The following is a 19,944-nucleotide window of genomic DNA, read 5'->3' on the forward strand; positions in this document are numbered from 1 at the left end:
AATTTCAAAACATTTTCTGACTTGAAGAAGTCAGTTTATTCTGACTTGTTTATGTCAGAGCTCTGACTGATGCTGTTGAATATTAATCCTCTCAAAAAAATGTTTGAAGAAATTTTCTTTTTATTTATGAAATCTGAAAATAAAAAAAATTGACCCTCCAATTTTTTTTTCACATCCCACTTTCCCTTATTTCAAAACTGATCTCAATTCAAATTTCTAATGAAGTTTGCAACAATAACTACTCATTTAAATACATCATAAAATATTAAAATGTAAAAAAAGTGCTTGTTATCACTGAATGGTAAAGATTGTTTTAATCTATCAGTTGGTAGTAAAAGTGAATATACATTGTATATTGTATAAAACAATGATTTAAGTTGATTCAACTACTATTCTGGACAAAGAAAGATAACTCCAATTGAAATCCAATTGGAATTTCTTGCTATTGCACAATATTGTGCAATTAGATATTTCTTGCTATTGTGGAATACTGTGCAATTGAAAATATTTGCTATTGCACAATACTGTGCAATTGAAGATTTCTTGCTATTGCACAATACTGTGCAATTGAAGATTTCTTGCTATTGCTGAATACTGTGCAATTGAAAATTTCTTGCTATTGCACAATACTTTATATAATAATTTTGGATCCTGATTTGGACCAACTTGAAAACTGGGCCCATAATCAAAAATCTAAGTACATGTTTAGATTCAGCATATCACAGAGGCACAATAATTCAATTTTTGTTAAAATCAAACTTAGTTTAATTTTGGACCCTTTGGACGTTAATGTAAACCAATTTTAAAACGGGACCAAAAATTAAGAATCTACATACACAGTTAGATTTGGCATATCAAAGAACCCAAATTATTCAATTTTTGATGAAATCAAACAAAGTTTAATTTTGGACCCCGATTTGGACCAACTTGAAAACTGGGCCAATAATAAAAAATCTAAGTACATTTTTAGATTCAGCATATCAAAGAACCCCAAGGATTCAATTTTTGTTAAAATCAAACTAAGTTTAATTTTGGACCCTTTGGACCTTAATGTAGACCAATTTGAAAACGGGACCAAAAATTAAGAATCTACATACACAGTTAGATTCGGCATATCAAAGAACCCCAATTATTCAATTTTTGATAAAATCAAACAAAGTTTAAATCTGGACCCTTTGGGCCCTTTATTCCTAAACTGTTGGGACCAAAACTCCCAAAATCAATACCAACCTTCCTTTTATGGTCATAAACCTTGTGTTTAAATTTCATAGATTTCTATTTACTTATACTAAAGTTATGGTGCGAAAACCAAAAAAAATGCTTATTTGGGTCCCTTTTTGGCCCCTAATTCCTAAACTGTTGGGACCTAAACTCCCAAAATCAATACCAACCTTCCTTTTGTGGTCATAAACATTGTGTTTAAATTTCATTGATTTCTATTTACTTAAACTAAAGTTATTGTGCGAAAACCAAGAATAATGCTTATTTGGGCCCTTTTTTGGCCTCTAATTCCTAAACTGTTTGAACCAAAACTCCCAAAATCAATCCCAACCTTTCTTTTGTGGTCATAAACCTTATGTCTAAATTTCATAGATTTCTATTTACTTAAACTAAAGTTATAGTGCGAAAACCAAGAAAATGCTTATTTGGGCCCTTTTTGGCCCCTAATTCCTAAAATGTTGGGACTAAAACTCCCAAAATCAATCCCAACCTTCCTTTTGTGGTCATAAACCTTGTCTTAAAATTTCATAGATTTCTATTCACTTTTACTAAAGTTAGAGTGCGAAAACTAAAAGTATTCGGACGACGACGATGACGACGACGACGACGACGACGACGACGACGCCAACGTGATAGCAATATACGACGAAAAATTTTTCAAATTTTGCGGTCGTATAAAAACTACCTTGACCAAGAACTTTAACCTGAAGCTGGACAGACAGACAAACGGACAGACCAGAAAACATAATGCCCCTCTACTATCGTAGGTGGGGCATAAAAATTGGTCTATTGTGACACACATTATGGGAAATTACTGAGTATCAGTTTTACTATAATAAAACCTTGCATTCATAATTTACAATAAAGTATTAAATTCTTATATGATTATCTATTTCTTAATTTATCAAAATATTTATGGCAGGGGCTCTTTCAAAATTTTGAGTGTGGCTTTTTTTTAGACTAATTCCACGCATACTTTTTTTGTTGTACATATATTTTTTTCAAAAAATATTGAAGTCTTTAGGGGTGACCAATAGTTGTTAATTTCTGGGTCATTTTGGTCTCTTGTAGAGAGTTGTCTCATAATGATACCACATCTTCTTTTTAATACCCACTGATCCAATTGTCATTTTGAGCTAGAAGAAATGTTTAATCTAACCACTCACTTAAAATTTATTTCAGTGCTTTTTTTTACTGCTACAATATATTGATTTTGGAACAGTCCCAATGAACACTGCCCATATGGACCATAGCCTCTAACAGATTTTGGAACAGTCCCAATGAACACTGCCCATATGGACCATACCCTCTAATAGATTTTGGAACAGTCCCAATGAACACTGCCCATATGGACCATACCCTCTAATAGAATTTGGAACAGTCCAAATGAACACTTTACATGTGGATATACCTACCAATGTTACTATTGCACATTCTGCAGTAAGTTGAGCAGCACTAAACAAATTCCGTACAAATCTGTATATATGTTTATGTTCAGGGTCACGTGTGCTGTAATCTTCAGGAACTAATTCCTTCTGTGAGTAGAAAAATAGATACAATTGATTGGAAACATTCAATTTTATTGAGACTAGACCTCAATAATGTCTAGCATAAAGTTACATAGTATGCTCTTTAATGTTCTACAGACCTATATATATGTTTTTGTTTCTGTCATAAGTTCAAAGGTTATCATTTATCTGTATATAACAGGCTATTATTTGAACTTGGAATTATTTTTAATTATGGAATTTACATAATTTCTTGTGCTGGAAATTTTTAATAAATTCCATGTTTATTCTGTGCTCAAATATTCTGTGCTGCGCACAACACTTTCTATTACAAAGAAGATAGTACATTTTCAATAGAATGTCTTGTGCCGCACACAACACTATCTATACAAAATACATTGTATGGAAAGTGTTATGATCCGCTCAAAACATTATAATACATTTTTTTACCAAATAAACATGAAATCTTTTTTTTAATTTCCAGCACAAGAAATTATGCAAATTCCATAATTAAAAATAATTCCAAGTTCAAATAATCAATTCTTAACTTTGTGTCATTCCATTATTTGAAAGTTTTTAAATTCTATATATAGTCCATAGATCTATTGTGGATTGAAAATAATTAATTTAGTAGTTTTTGTTATATTTTCTTATAAAAAGCATAAAAAATATAAAGCCTATAATTTTGAATGGCACTTTTATTTTTAGCTTAATATTTCAAATTAAAATTAAAATTTTCAGTTGATTTTTACAGAGTTATCTACCTGTAATATTATGTACTTCCTTAAAGATAATAATTTGTTCAGGTTACTTTTTTATTGTTATTTTTGTCATAAATTTTAATAATAAATATTAAATTAAACAAATAAGTGATTTTTGTATTTCATTAAAAAAAAAAACAACTGAGCAACACAAACCCCATCAAAAACCAGGGTCCATTTGAGGTGCTCTGGACGAGTAAGAAGTAAAAATATGAGAAAACCACACTAATAATATTATGTCCCTTTATAATATGAAGTGAATAATGTTGATGTACTTTCAAGACTTAATATAATTTACAAATTAAAATTTCAGGAGAATACATACAGATAGCGGATGTGCCTTCTCATCAAATATCTCCAGAGTTCGGTTACTTTCTCTGTTTCTGATGTGGAAGTATACAGCATAAGCTACGGCCTTGATTGTGTTTTTAAGGTTTGGTTGACTGACGGTGGAATCATCTATAAATATCGTAGAACACGAACTACACTTTCTTAAAGCATTCTAAAATAGAAAAAAGAATAAGGCTTTCTGACTGGATATAAAAAGCAGAAGATTTAAAAAGATATAAGTATAAATTTTGTGTTTTTACTGTCTTCTGATTGGTTAAAATTATTAGTTTTATTTTCAATGTTGTCAATTTTGATGGTGACACGCCCACTTTGACGTTGTGTATTCATACGCCAACATGTGTGTACGTTGTTATTGTTATATATAAATAATATAAAAAGTTCTTTGATAGAAATTTATTTATAATGAATGGCAATAATTTATTTTGATTTTATTGAACCATAAAACTAATTTTTGACTCTTCACATTTTACATAATCCGCTTCGCCATTCATTAAATACAATTATAGAATCTGCTGTACAAATTATTCATATAATTTTAACATACTTGAGATAAGTTATTTTTACTTGCAAAAGTAAATTTATCAAATCTCAATTTTCTTTTCAATCTTTGAATTATCTCCCCTTATATGCTTCTCTAAAACTTCTACTTTAAAATGTAACAACCATTAAATCTAAAGCTGAAGTAGTGGTGTTCAGAAATATCCATTAATAGATATACAAAGATGTGATATGAGTGCCAATGAGACGCCTCTCCATCCAAGTCACAATTTGTAAAAGTAAACAATTATAGGTAAAAGTATGTTTTCAATTCAATTCTTTTTTCAGCTCGACAGCAAATATGGCATATCAAATACTTTAAGTGAAATAGTATATCATATGAACAAGGAATGATTTGAATCTGGAATAATTTTGAATTCTGGAAAATTGATTAGAACTGTATGGAGATAACTAACCCAGCTAAATAGGGTTAGCTATGCAGATAATTCCTTGTTCATGTTGTTTATATTTCTCTTAACCCTGTCAGACATATTTTATATGTATGTAGTTCATTTTGAATGACATTGATTTTCTGATTTGAAAAATCCCAGTTGAAACTCGTTAAATTGTGTCCATTGAAAAGCAATTTCTTTTTCAAAGACAAATTGAACTCTAGACCTGCAGTAGTTGAATCTTGTAAAGAATACAGAATCATTAGTAATATTCTGAAATAAACAATAACGATCTCTGTTAATTTTATTTATTACTCTCTTCAATTGCAACTGCTGGTTTGAATCATATTTTTTATCAAAATCTTTGATCTCAAGATGCTTACAAAAATTCTACAACTCATTCATGTTATCTAAAAACAAAAGTGCTATAAACATGATAAAGTCTTACAAAATTGTTGTCTTGTACATTTTTTTCTTCAAAAAACGTGATTTCATTGTCAATAAGAAACTATTTCATATTGTAAAGAGAGACCCTTTAATACTAAATTGCAGTATTTCTGTAAAGAAAATTTCACAAGGAGATCTAGAGAAACAATATAGTTTTCGAACAAGTAAATAAAATCTAGCCAAAGGGAGATAACTCTACTTACAAAATTAGTTAACTGTTCCCGTAAATTGTTAAAATAGATATAGGAAGATGTGGTATGAGTGCCAATGAGACAACTCTCCATCCAAATAACAAGCGAAAAACAAGCTATAAAGGGCCCCAAAATTACTAGTGTAAAACCATTCAAATGGGAAAACCAACAGTCTAATCTATATAAACAAAACGAGAAACGAGAAACACGTATATATTACATAAACAAACGACAACTACTGTACATCAGATTCCTGACTTAGGACAGGTGCAAACATTTGCAGCGGGATTAAACGTTTTAATGGATCCAAACCTTCTCCCTTTTTCTGAAACAATAGCATAACATCACAACAAAGAAAAACATACGATAAAATATCAATTGGCAGACTTAACTCAATCAAAAAACGTATGATTAAAAGTCTTACAACTGAATTCATTCTCTAAACTTTACAGGAATCTCGTATGTGTCTAAATCAGGCATATATAAAAATGAAAGCAACTCCCAACAAATACAACGGATCTATTCTTATATGGCAATACATTGTTTTAAATAATTACAGTACAAAAATTGTGTTTCAGCTAAAAATAACTCAGGTGATGGAACAGGGTATTTTTATAATAACTAAATAACTAATTCAAGAATTAAAATAGAGAAAAATATTCAACGAGTGACACAATAACACATTAATTCTCAAACATATGTAGCAAATGAGTTAATTATCAGTGATGTTCAGCCAAGATTTGAAAATATTTATTTCAGATGTGAAATTATTGGTTTTTATTTCACTGGGAAAGCAACCAAGGTTATAATTTCTATAAATATTTTTTTAACTACTAAATGTGTTACCCCTTTATGTATATGTCTATAATTTACTGTCAAAATGATCATTTCAGCAACTGATGCAATTTTTTTTTTTGCGAAAATTGTGATAAAAATTTTGGTTTAGCAAAAATAAAAACACATTTAAATTTTGATTGTATTATTGTATGCATCATTTCCTGAAATCACCACAATTAACTTTGTAAATTTGTCAATTTTCAACAATCTCGTTGAAAATGAACCAAAAAAAATTTCTCTGACTTCCAGCATATACCACAAGAGTGCACACACTGAAATGTCTCGCCTTCTTTACTAATCATTGATATTATGTTGATAGTCCTAAGTATAAAGCGTTATTACAACTGTCACATAAACTTAACATTAAACAAGATAGTTAAACAAAGACCAATGAACCATGAAAATGAGGTCAAGGTCAGATGAACCATGCCAGACAGACATGTACAGCTAACAATGCTTCCATACAACAAATATAGTTGACCTATTACTTATAGTTTAAGTAAAATAGACCAAAACACAAAAACTTAACACTGTCCAATGAACCGTGCAATTGAGGTCATGGTCAAATAAAACCTGCGGGACTGACATATAAATCATAATATATTTCCATACACCAAATATAGTTGACCTTTGGCATATAATATTAGATAAAAAGATCAAAACTAAAAAACTTAACTTTGACCACTGAACCATGAAAATGAGGTCAAGGTCAGATGACATCTGCCCGCTAGACATGTACACCTTACAATCATTCCATACAACAAATATAGTAGACCTATTGCATAAAGTATGAGAAAAACAGACCAAAACACAAAAACTTAACTATAACCACTGAACCATGAAAATGAGGTCAAGGTCAGATGACACCTGCCAGTTGGACATGTACACCTTCCAGTCCTTCCATACACCAAATATACTAGCCCTATTGCTTATAGTATCTGAGATATGGACTTGACCACCAAAACTTAACCTTGTTCACTGATCCATGAAATGAGGTCGAGGTCAAGTGAAAACTGTCTGACGGGCATGAGGACCTTGCAAGGTACGCACATACCAAATGTAGTTATCCTATTACTTATAATAAGAGAGAATTCAACGTTACAAAAATTCTGAACTTTTTTTTCAAGTGGTCACTGAACCATGAAAATGAGGTCAAGGACATTGGACATGTGACTGACGGAAACTTCGTAACATGAGGCAACTATATACAAAATAGGAAGCATCCAGGTCTTCCACCTTCTAAAATATATAGCTTTTAAGAAGTGAGCTAACACCGCCGCCTCCGCCGCCGCATCACTATCTCTATGTCGAGCTTTCTGCAACAAAAGTTGCAGGCTCGACAAAAATTATTGAAATTGAACTATCAAAATTCAACAGCATTTGAGGTGAAAAAACCCACAAGATGAGTTTTTGCAAATTCTGAGAGTGTCCAAATATGGACTTAAATTCGACCTAAAAGTACTCATGTTACTTGACTAAATATTAACATACATTGTGAAGGTGTTCTGTTTGATAATTTCTGGGTTCATACTGACTGATCCTTCTTTTCTTATAATCTACAATCAAATAATTACATTACATGTATCTTTCATCATGTTCATTATAATACATTATTTTGATTGGCCAATAGCGAATAGCAATCTCACATCATTCTGAAATTAAAGTTCAAAAATTCAAAAAGGAATGTAACATTTCTGATGACACTTCAATCCACAATAAACAAATGATAAGGAGTAAAGGTAAACAAATTGAAACTGGATGGAAAACAAGTTTTCATCAATTCATGGTCCTAACAAAAATGTAATTTATTAAGGTTGTATAAGCCTTGACTGTGAGCAAATATTTAGATTAGAACTTTTATACTCCAATAAATTTACAAAAAGAAGCATTTAATTCTTAAAAAAATAATCTTCTAAAGCTCTTGAGACCACACACTGGTTTTTTTGTAGGGTTTGTTCTGCTCTGTCTTTTGCTTTCTATGTTTTGTTTTACACATATACTGTTGTTTGTCTTTTGATCTTTTGAACTAATGTTTTGTCAGTTTGCTTTCGATTTATTATGCTTATTCTATTTTATCCATTTGGTATTTTTCAATTCTCTTCTTACTATCTTGTCTCTCCTCTTAAATACTTTAATTTCAGAAATTATTGCGATGTTTTTATTATTGTGAAAAATTCGACAGGATCATTATCGCAATAATGTAAACTTGCATTTTGAAATTTTTTATAATTGTATGAATTTAACAGGATTTTTCTTAATATCTAAAAATTTAAAATTGCATTTTAGTCTAAAAATGACAAAATCGCAATAATAAATGCACGCAATAATTTCTGAAATTACAGTATAAACTTACTTTTAGCTATCTCACTCTGTGACTTTGAAGAAAACAAGGTTGTAGCTGTAGGATGAATTGAAGGGTCAGCTTCATTTTCTGTAATTATAAACAAAAAATGTACATAACCATGATAACATGTACTTAATTTTAAATAATAATTTTAAATGAGTCACCAGAATTAAACCAACTAAACTCCGCTTGTAAATTAAAATGTGAATGAGTTAACCTCCACACATAGTAGCAGGATTCACATATAGATAACATGGCATGTCAGTTAACTGCTAGTAGTCTGTTGTTATTTATCTATTATTGTCATTTTGTTTATTTTCTTTGGTTACATCTTCTGACATCAGACTCGGACTTCTCTTGAACTGAATTTTAATGTGCGTATTGTTATGCGTTTACTTTTCTACATTGGTTAGAGGTATAGGGGGAGGGTTGAGATCTCACAAACATGTTTAACCCCGCCGCATTTTTGCGCCTATCCCAAGTCAGGAGCCTCTGGCCTTTGTTAGTCTTGTATTATTTTAATTTTAGTTTCTTGTGTACAATTTGGAAATTAGTATGGCGTTCATTATCACTGGCTAGTATATATTTGTTTAGGGGCCAGCTGAAGGACGCCTCCGGGTGCGGGAAATTCTCCCTACATTGAAGACCTGTTGGTGACCCTCTGCTGTTGTTTTTTTTTTGGTCGGGTTGTTGTCTCTTTGACACATTCCCCATTTCCATTCTCAATTTTATGTACATGTACTTTATAATTATTTTTTTGGTATAAGGAATTGCATTTATAAAACAACTAATAATTCTACGTAGGTCGACAGAACCAACTTCACTGTGTAATGACAGATCATCAGATGACCCCGCTTATAAATTAAAATGTGAATGAGTTAACCTCCACACTTAGTAGCAGGAATCAAGTACATTTGTAGATAAGATTGTTTTGTGATTATCAGCATAAGTTTTATACCATTATAATCATGATAATGTTGCAATTGGGGCAAAAAAGTTAGAAAGACAATCATGACAATACATCAGTCAGGGGACTTACTGAAATAAGTGATTTTTAAATGATTTTTAAATCACTTATTTGAGTAGCAAATTCGAGGTTTTGTCACAAATTGGGATTTTGTAGTTTTTAAAATTTTACACATATAGGTTTAAATAATATCTTTTAGTTAGTAAAATTAAAAAATATGAACTTTTTGCTTCTTTTAAGTAGCAAGGTTTATGCATTTGATACTATGATTTAGCTGAAAATTCTATTTTAGTTGAAAAAATGCTATAATAATGGCTTTACATAATGAACTGATACTTTCTTAAAAGATTTTTCACAGCAGTGGGAGTATTTTTCCTGTGAAGTTCAAGGTTTCATCTTTAAGATTATGTAATAAAATTCTACTGTTCGCGATAAAAATTTCACTGTTCGGGGGTGATGAAATAAGTGGGGGTTATTAAAAGACTGATACTCAAAGAAGTGATTTTTGGGAAGGAAATTGAGGTCTGATACTTAAACAAGTGATTTTTATGTCATTATCCTAGATTCAGTACAAGGTCATCACCTGAAATGACCTGGTCATCCTAGACAACACAGATGTTGGTTCTGATAAGTTTAGAAACATAATTAGTCCCTGGATCATTAGTATTCTATATTTAAAGTTACAATAAAATGAAATCACTTCTTCTAGTGATTAGTTTGTGCTACTTAAATAGGTGATTATTAAAGAAAGAAAACTCTAACTTCCAAGCTTTATGGAAATAATGTTACTTGAATCAGTGATTTAGAAAATCACTTGTTTAAGTAAGTCCCCTGACTGTACATTGAGCAATTTTTCCGTTTATAAATTTAAAGGGCCAAACTCAAGAACGGTAAGAGTGATGCCACCCAATTTTGAACTTGAAGTTGATTAGCATGATTAGTGTTTTGTGTATAAGTTTTATAATATTTGGTGGAGTCAAACTAAAGAGAAATGAAACCAGTTTTTTGGGACCTACATGGCGTGACAGACAGAAAGACAAGGAGAGCACTCTGTTAACTAATTTATAAGCAATTATACATTGTCCAAGGTTCAATGATTGTAGTATTTATTTCATTTTATCATTCACAGTGTTAGTCCTTGGTCATTTAATACGAGAATGTTTATTTTCATTGTCCAAGTTGTCACTTGTCAATTTTGTTCAACTGAGTAATCTTAAATCATTGTAAATTAGGCCACAATTAAAAATATTTTGGTTTGCCCAAACCCTACCGAAAGGTTGAGACAGTGGGTAGGTAGGTAGGCATTTTCTTTTTTTTTTTTCAAAAAAAGAAATTGAAGTATTGGGTGTTTATTAGTCTTCATGCCTATCTGATTAAAAAAAAACTTCTTCAAATCAGGACAATAAGAGAATTTGAGTAGGCAGTTTTTTTCTGGGTAGGTAGGGTTTGGGCAAACAAACCTATTCTTTTTTATGGCCTTGAAGGGATATCCTTTAGCTGTTGTTAAGTGGGGTTCAATTCGCTCTGAAAACACATGTTCACCCCATACTTCACCACTTGGGTTCCTGCACTGTATCACACCTTATTTTTATTTTCAATGCTGGTTGAACTATTCATTATTGTTAAGATAAATGTATCCTACTTTTCATCATGTTTATTTTGTCATGAATAAAATTTTGTGAATTTTCTAAATGACAAATTGTTTTTGCGATTGAATGATTAAAATGTTAACTATATACATATATACAATGTAATTTACTGTTAATTGGGGTTACACAGCTTATTTAATAATCTTGTTATCTAAGCTTCCCCTTTAATTTATAAATCTTAGACATGTTAGACATGATAAATGAGTAAACTTGGATTTTGTTCATCATGACAATATATATTATTCATTTCTTTAAACATGTTAAAATAATTCACAAAACACTAAACATGCTTAAGGAGCCAAGTTTACATTTTCAGAATGTCACTTCATTTTAAATCATTAAAAGAAAATCTAATCATTTCTAGTAATCTTAATTATATGACAATATTTGTGACTCATCCATGTGTCATCATGCTCATTTCACAAAAAATCTAAGGAGAATTTTTTTTGAAATACTGAACGTTTCTTTTACACTCAATTTTAGTCCAAAGATTATTGTGCGATGAGCCCTATACCTATTTTAGTTTTTGAGAATGGTTATGGCAGATTTTACAATAAGAAGGAACTGGAAGTATTGTTTTTTTTGTATCCATCAAAAAAGGAATTGCTGAAACTGTGAAACAGACTGTGTAATGAAGTAATGCATTATGTTATTGAATAAAATGTGTCTTTCTGAGTAAATAAAAATAAAAATTAGGCCAACTAAAATTAATTAGTAGATTTTCATCCAAATTTTTTAAAAATAATAGGCGGGTGGGAGGATTTTATTTTTTAAATTTTATTTCATATGAAACCCTTTTGTGACGAGTTATTTATATATGCAAGTGTAATGATAAGCTTATATCATGTATACTCAAGTATGAGGAATCTTACATAATTTTTCAAATCCATAAATAAATTATACTATCTAATTGTGGCTTTAAAAACTAAACAACGAAAATGTGTGAGAAATGCTCTCTTCAGTTGGACTACCTTCACAAAATGTATTTGGGTTTCTAAACGATGGTTTGTATTCCATTAAAATGAAGCAAATGCAATGGTATGCAATACATTTATTATCTATTATGAGTACATAATAAAATGAAAACTCGAATAGTGTTGAAATAATAGGGTTGGTACTTATGCAAGCTAAAATTATAATTATCATGTAAAACATGAACTTAATAAAAAAAAAAGTATTGTTTAATGACTCTTTTGTGTGTATTCAGACATTTGCTGTTTGTCAACATAAAAATAAAATGCGTATGTTTGTCGACTTTTTAAATTCAAAATACGGTCATAAATCTAACAAGTTCGTGCTTGTGTTTCAATATCTTTAATCCAGTCATGTTTTCTGTATCAATGGTTTCCACGATTCTTGTGCTTTGGGTATCATTCACAGTTTAAATTTCCTGACACAAAGCCATTGCATAAATAAAAAAATCCACAGTTTTCTATTAAATCACAGAAATTTGTGACATACCCCGATTTGCGGTCTTGGAAACAGAGTGTTTCTCGTAACACGAATATTTTTACGTCATTCTCGTAATCAATATTTACTTTCAGAAGATGATGTTGTCATCATGAGAGCAGCAGAATATGTCGACTTAATCATTTTGGTTAGATTTACTCGAGGTACAAAACCGAAATTTGAAACAGGAAGCTTCGAATGAAACGAAATTTAAACAGTTACCAGTGACGGAAATGAACAAAATCCGGAAATTGTAAATTTTATAAAATAAAAAAATTAGGGGCGGGCCAATTTCATAGGGGCGGGCGGGGATGAAAATCTATCAATTATTTCTAATTGGCCTTACTCTGTGTTTGTGTTTTTTGTTAGAATTAGAGGGTTTTCAATTTCAAAATATTGGACATGGAATAGTGGAATAGACATCATGACTTACTTGACTGACATCTAGCTTATTTGGAGTGGAATTTTAAAGTATTATTCATAAGTGGAGCCTAATGGCTAATAACATCAACTTATATTTTAATAAAAAGTCTTCTTTTGTGTTTTAATCATAACTTTAAAGCAGATTTTTATTGGGAAAGGCTAAAAAAGGCAATTTAATAATATTATTGCGAACGTCACGTCTTTTCCATCCATTGTGGTATGTCACGATCGCAATTATTTTGTTGGTTCTCAGACAGCCCATTGTAGTTGTTTTTATCCCGGGTTTTATTATAGTTGAAAATAGCAATCATATTAAATTTGGATGACGTTAGGGGGTCAAAGGACTTAAGGAATCAATATCATTGGCTGTTTTATTTTTTTGCAAACGTTACTGCTCGACGTTTCCATCCAAATCAGTGTCACGTGAGCAATATATATTTAGATCTGTAACTCTCCTGTATAGTAGTTACAATATCGCTTTTTGCAGATTTTGATTCGGAGTCAGTTCCTTCACATGATGGGGAAGCAAAGAACATAAAGAAGGTAAGTTGTATGTAATATCGTTACAAGAGGACCTTAAATGTATTCTGTCCATCAAAAAGACGTTCGCAATTAAACGTTGAATCAAGTAATGTCATGATAGTAGATGTTGCTAATGTTACTAATATTACGAATTGGTTTCTTGTGTATTCATTTGATATAAAGTACACCTGCAAATGACATTCTGTATATTTAGGAATTTTAAACCAGATTGTACAACTTTATTACTCGAGGCATATATTAAACATCACTGTGTGCATACATTTTAACTTTTAAAGATGTTGTTGCTAATGTGACATGTCCAAATGTCGCTAACGTTACTCATTTTTGTTTTCTTGTGTATTCATTTGATATAAAGTACACCTTCATTTTTGTATCCATCACGTTAGCAACATGAAAGTAGGAGACAGAACACAATGCTGTAAAATCTGCCTTAAATGTTACATGTATGCAAAATTCATATGAAAATTAATGTTGAAAAAAACCTTTAACCCTCTTGATGCCAGATGGACACATGTGTGTACAAACTCCACACTGACTCACACAGTGCGGGAGGGACATATGTCAGTTTTAATTTATAAGCTTTTTTGCTGTATCTTTTTCAAATAAAAAATCAATAACAATGTTATGTTTTTATTCAATGTGTCCAGAATGTTACAGTCATCATACATCGAATGAGGGCTATTCCAGTAAAAATTATCCAGGGGGGGTGGAACGCCACTTATTTTTTTACCCCCCACCTATGGAAAAGATTAAAAAAATACACCCCCACCTAGAACATGTATTTTCTTCCAAGACCCCCTACCTAGAGAAAAAAAATAAAAGTTAGCTAGTTTTTTAAAGTATACAAAAATGTTGCATCCTGTCAAATAAATGTAAAATTTGTTGGTTTATCTATTTCAGTGCATCCAAAAAGGGGGGGGCCCCTGGCCCCCCCTAAATCCGCCTCTGGTCTCAATGGCAATCATATCACATCTTCTTTTTTATACTAGCTATGTTGCTATTAAAATATAAAATGAAACATGTAACAATGTTATGGAGCAGCAGACGACAGATGCAACATGACGGCAATAGCTCACAGTGACCGAAAAAGGGGGTGCGATTTTAATTATGGCCCATTTTATTTTTAAAACTGTCAATAACATTTTCAGGTACGACATATTCATCAGGTGGGGAAACTGGTTGGCACCAACCATTTGATGTTTCAGAGTTTAGTTTGAGCCATAAAATATTTTTGGTAGGCACAATGTAATTCTTTTTTTATTTTTTGTATTTCTTATATACATTTTTTTTTTCAATAGGCAAATGTTGAGGAAGATGATATACTCTCCTGTGTAACAAGGCCATATTTTTCCGCAAAAATTAGGCCATTTTTTTCCTTCAATACCACCCACGCAACATGCGCAATAAAAATCTAATTGTCTGTGCCAAATATAAATATTTTTTTATGGACCGCATAGTTTGGATGTCACCCACACATAATTTTTTGTGGGGAGACGGTATACAAGGGAGAGGGTACTTGAAGTTGTTATAAACTGTATGCAATAAAATATTATTTGGGCCAAAAATTGCAAAGAATTGGCCAGTCCACCTTATTAAGGACATATTCTTTGCAAGGAAAGAGATTTAAGTACAGCAAATTCTGCCATTTCAATTTCAATGAATATACAATAACTTCTTCCAACCGCAACAATATTTAAGTTAACCTTTATTTACAATGTTTAAACTGGTACTGTTGCCTTGTTCATGTTCATGTTGGTTTTTTTTTACATTAAATTTGGGTCTTCGTCGATACCATACTTATTCCAGACGTTCCGTATCAGAGGACATTTCAGGCAATTCCTCTGCACTTCTTGTATCATTATATCTTCATCACGGTGACAAGAATAACAGTATAGAGTACCATTAATTCATAGAACAAAACAACAAATCGCTGAAGAAGTCATGTTTACAAAATGTCAAAATGAGCCAAAGACCAAACTAGAGGCTCTAAAGAGCCTGTGTCGCTCACCTTGGTCTACAATGGTCTATGTGAATATTAAACAAAGGAAGCAGATTGAAAATTGACTACAAAGTTCAATAACTCCTACAGGGGTCAATTGACCATTTCGTTCATGTTGACTTATTTGTAGATCTTACTTTGCTGAAAATTATTGCTGTTTATAGTTTACCTATATCTATAATAATATTCAATATAATAACCAAAAACAGCAAAATTTCCTTAAAATTAACAATTCAGGGGCCGCAACCCAAAAACAGGTTGTCCAATTCATCTGAAAATTTCAGGGCAGATAGATCTTCGCCTGATTAACAATTTTATCCAATGTCAGATTAGCTCTAAATGCTTTGGTTTTTGAGTTATAAGCCAAAAACTGCATTTTACCCCTATGTTCTATTTATAGCCATGGCGGTCATCTTGGTTAGTTGGCGGGGTCACCGGACACAATTTTTAAACTAGATACCCCAATGATGATTGTGGCCAAGTTTCAAATAATTTGGTCCAGCAGTTTCAGAGGAGAAGATTTTTCTAAAAGATTACTAAGATTTACGAAAAATGGTTAAAAATTGACTATAAAGGGCAATAACTCCTAAAGTGGTCAACTGATCATTTTGGTCATGTTGACTTATTTGTAGATCTTTCTTTGCTGAACATTATTGCTTTTTACAGTTTATCTCTATCTAAAATAATATTCAAGATAATAACCAAAAACAACAAAATTTCCTTAAAATTACCAATTCAGGGGCAGCAACCTAACAACGGAATGTCAGATTCATCTGAAAATTTCAGAGCAGATAGATCTTAACCTGATTAACAATATTACCCTTTGTCAGATTTGCCCTAAATGCTTTGGTTTTTGAGTTATAAGCCAAAAACTGCATTTTACCCCTATGTTCTATTTATAGCCATGGCGGCCATCTTGGTTAGTTGGCGGGGTCACCGGACACAATTTTTAAACTAGATACCCCAATGATGATTGTGGCCAAGTTTGGTTAAATTTGGCCTAGTAGTTTCAGAGGAGAAGATTTTTGTAAAAGTTAACGCAGGACGACGACGGACGACGCCGGACGCCGGACGCCAAGTGATGAGAAAAGCTCACTTGGCCCTTCGGGCCAGGTGAGCTAAAAATGACAAGGACAGTTAAGCGTCTTTTATGGAGACAAAAACTATATTCCTAAAAAGTCTTTGGGGTTCTTCAATCGAAATAATAGCAAGCTAAACTAAATGAGATTATTATAAGGGCTAAATCTCGTCTGTACTAGCCAAATTTAACAAATTTAAAGTTGTTTATAAAAAAAATATATATCATGAATGATGGTTAATTACGTTTTTCGGGTTATCAGTTAGACCGCATGGTTTTATTATTACAATAGGAAAACACCCGAGACGTGAAGTCGCATGGTTCTATTATCATAGGTAAACATCCGAGACTTCCCAAAAATATATAGGTGCTCCTATTATTGGAGGAACATTACACAGTTGTGTACACACACATGGCGGCATGGAACACGATCGGAAATTCATTTGACGATATCTAAACGTTTCGAAACGAAGTGAAAAGTATCGTGCGCCACGTGGGCGCTTACATTTGTCACTGTATGCGCCATTTCTTGTCAATATGCGCTATAGGCGCAGGAGGCACGTCCTTCCCGATCACTGGTTTGACAAGAACACAAACGGACGCTTAAAATTAGTGGTCTGCCAACTTTATTTGCAGTCGGATGACCTTTTCAGGAGAATCTTCCTTCATAACAGGGGGAACAATATGTTTAACCTATCATTCAGAAACCCCCCACCAACAGAAATGAATTTAAATCGGGACCACCACCCTCCAGAATACAATTATGTTGATAACCCCCCACCTATGGAAAAAAATATCGTCGGCGTTCCGCCCCTCCTAGGTAAATTTTACTGGAATAGCCCTGATGACATTGTTGGACATCTAACGTTAACTTTCAGACATAGAGTTGTCACATTTTCTGGCACATAAAATGCAACCTTGAAAAACAACTGGCAGCAATAGGGTTAAAATCCCCTTTTGGTTGTAGCCTCAGTGATGAAAAACTCATTCTGCATTAATACTGGTTTCTTATCTTTTGCAGGGATCTCCATGGCCTGTTTAACGATGGAGCCCGGCCATCGTTCAAATGTCTTGCGCCATCGTCAAATGACTCGCGCCATCGTTAAATTGTCTTGCGCCATCGTTAAATTGTCTTCCGCCATCGTTCAAAACTTCATCGTTTTTTGTAGCCCGACGCCATTTTTTTATCAATTATAATCAAATGCATGTAATTGCATAACCCTTAGGCTTTTTATGTTATAATCCAATACAGTTCTAACGCCTGAGGGATATCCGGATTAAGATCGCTAATTACTTGTACCTGAGCTTGTACAGGTAGATCAACAAACCAGACAGGAGAATACTATCTGAGGATAGACGATCCATTTGTCGAAGTAATCAACTAAGTTTCAGCAAATGATTATGATCATTTAGATTAAATAAATAAATTAATAAATTAATCCAGTTACAAAGAAAACAGTTTAACAAGTCGAACACGTGCTTTATTTTGAATTACGCAATCAGCATCCCCCTTTTTTAAGAAGTACAAAATAAGACGCAAAACAGTAAATATTATTTCATCGCAAATAACTCGAGTACTGCTGTAACGATAATTTAGAATTACTTTAAAAGTTTAAAAGTGAAAACTTAAATATTTCCTGTAAAGAAATATCGTATCTAAATTCCGAATTCATTTCGTATATTACAATCAAATTGATACATCCGCGTTTCCGGTTTCTATTCAGACTCGAAAGATGCATGTTGCACAGCATCAATTTTTCCAGATAAAGTCATTAAAAACCTTTTCATTTGTCAACGTTTGCTTTACAAATCTCTTTAACCTTTTACATAACCCGTACGAATTGATTTGTTGTTGCTGCAAATCAGCCATACCGGTAATGGGCTCTGAATTTGACAGTGTCCACGAAAAATAAGCTCCACATCAGATGATTTTTAACCCCCATAACAATTACCAAAAATAAAAGAAATCTGCATGGGGACCTTCATGACAGCTTTTGGTCATTCTCGACTAAGGGGGGACCATGAAGACTTGGCATTTGAATGGTTAAAAACGGCAATAAATGAAAATATTGATACTTCTAATTCTATAATGAAAATTCAAATAAATATAATTTAAATAAGCAATGAATTAGCATGTTCACCATTCCTTGTATGGAGGGATAAAATACTTCCGATCGCGCTACACTGTACAGCGTAGACAAGGTTTGTAATGGTGAAAGTTCCTCCATGGTTCAATTTTCATCCATGGAGATCCCTGCTTTTGATTGATTTCCTTTATATCATTGTATTTGTTTACATGTATGATTTGTCTGTTTAATTAACATTCAACATTTTCCTTTTTTATGATAGCAGGTACACGAGTAGTAAGATTTAAAAAATGGTGCACTAAGGGAGTGAATATTGTTTTGGACGAACAGAGCTGGATATTTTCAAGTAAAGGTGTCAGGTTTTAAAAACTAATTATAGGGTGTGACATATGTTCAATACCTTCAGGTAAGATTTCCCTGTCACTAATGTGTGGTACCGCTGACAAAGAAGGTGTACTCAGGTTATTGTGTGTTAACGTCACACGTACATCATCTTGTCTGTGATTAGCAGACTGAGGTGTGGTTGAAGTCCTGTATGCATCCTCAGGTCGTCTAGGCTTGGACCCTCCAAATGAACAGCACGATTGCTTATTCCCCATCTATACTGTTATTTACTATACTTTAAAAGTTACTTCATGGCGACCATGTATCATGGTTAACAATATATTGTCAGTTCTTTGGTATCAGCTGATTTTTCTAAACCAGCGCACCCAAAAAGATGCTCGTGCCGGGTTGGTATTCTGTGTGAATCATCAATATGAATTAAAAAGCAGTTTACTTTTTGGGAAAATAATGTTGACCTATTGAATTTGTGTGGTTATAGGTACAGTGTTTATGCTATTTGAACCCAATTTAGCTCAGATAAATTATTAGTATCCTTCATTTGTTCAACATCACAACGACGGAAATGTCGGAAGTGGTCCAGACAACTGTAATGCAGTTAATTTATAATGCGTTTTGATTGGACAAAATTAACGAAAGTATTTTAGCTGGAAAATTCGAATGAGTTTTAGTTTAAACAAAATTCTTTCGCTTTTCAGTAATTTTCCTTATTGCTTCATACTATTTATAAAATTTTCCATCAAAAAGAATTTGAACTAATTTCTTCATCCAAATATTCATGAAACAAATTTTTTCAACGACTTCAGTTTTAATAATCT

The 19,944-nt window shown here is 32.2% G+C and overlaps 1 protein-coding gene across 1 annotated transcript in view; it reads right to left on the minus strand.

Annotated features, from left to right (window-relative positions):
* The window catches only part of LOC139502788 (cyclin-Y-like protein 1), a 43,892-nt gene extending 24,181 nt beyond the window's left edge, over nucleotides 1-19,711 (minus strand). Inside the window, exons 1-5 of the mRNA XM_071292370.1 lie at nucleotides 19,185-19,711; nucleotides 8,599-8,676; nucleotides 7,737-7,801; nucleotides 3,816-3,992; nucleotides 2,637-2,756 (exon numbers count right to left, since the gene is read on the minus strand). Coding sequence (XP_071148471.1) covers nucleotides 2,637-2,756; nucleotides 3,816-3,992; nucleotides 7,737-7,801; nucleotides 8,599-8,676; nucleotides 19,185-19,383 — 639 coding nt within the window. The 5' untranslated portion in view covers nucleotides 19,384-19,711. The remainder of the gene's footprint in view (nucleotides 1-2,636; nucleotides 2,757-3,815; nucleotides 3,993-7,736; nucleotides 7,802-8,598; nucleotides 8,677-19,184) is intronic.
* Nucleotides 19,712-19,944: the final 233 nt, after the last annotated feature.

The sequence above is a fragment of the Mytilus edulis genome, chromosome 14 (genome assembly GCF_963676685.1).
Source record: "Mytilus edulis chromosome 14, xbMytEdul2.2, whole genome shotgun sequence".
Taxonomy (NCBI): domain Eukaryota; kingdom Metazoa; phylum Mollusca; class Bivalvia; order Mytilida; family Mytilidae; genus Mytilus; species Mytilus edulis.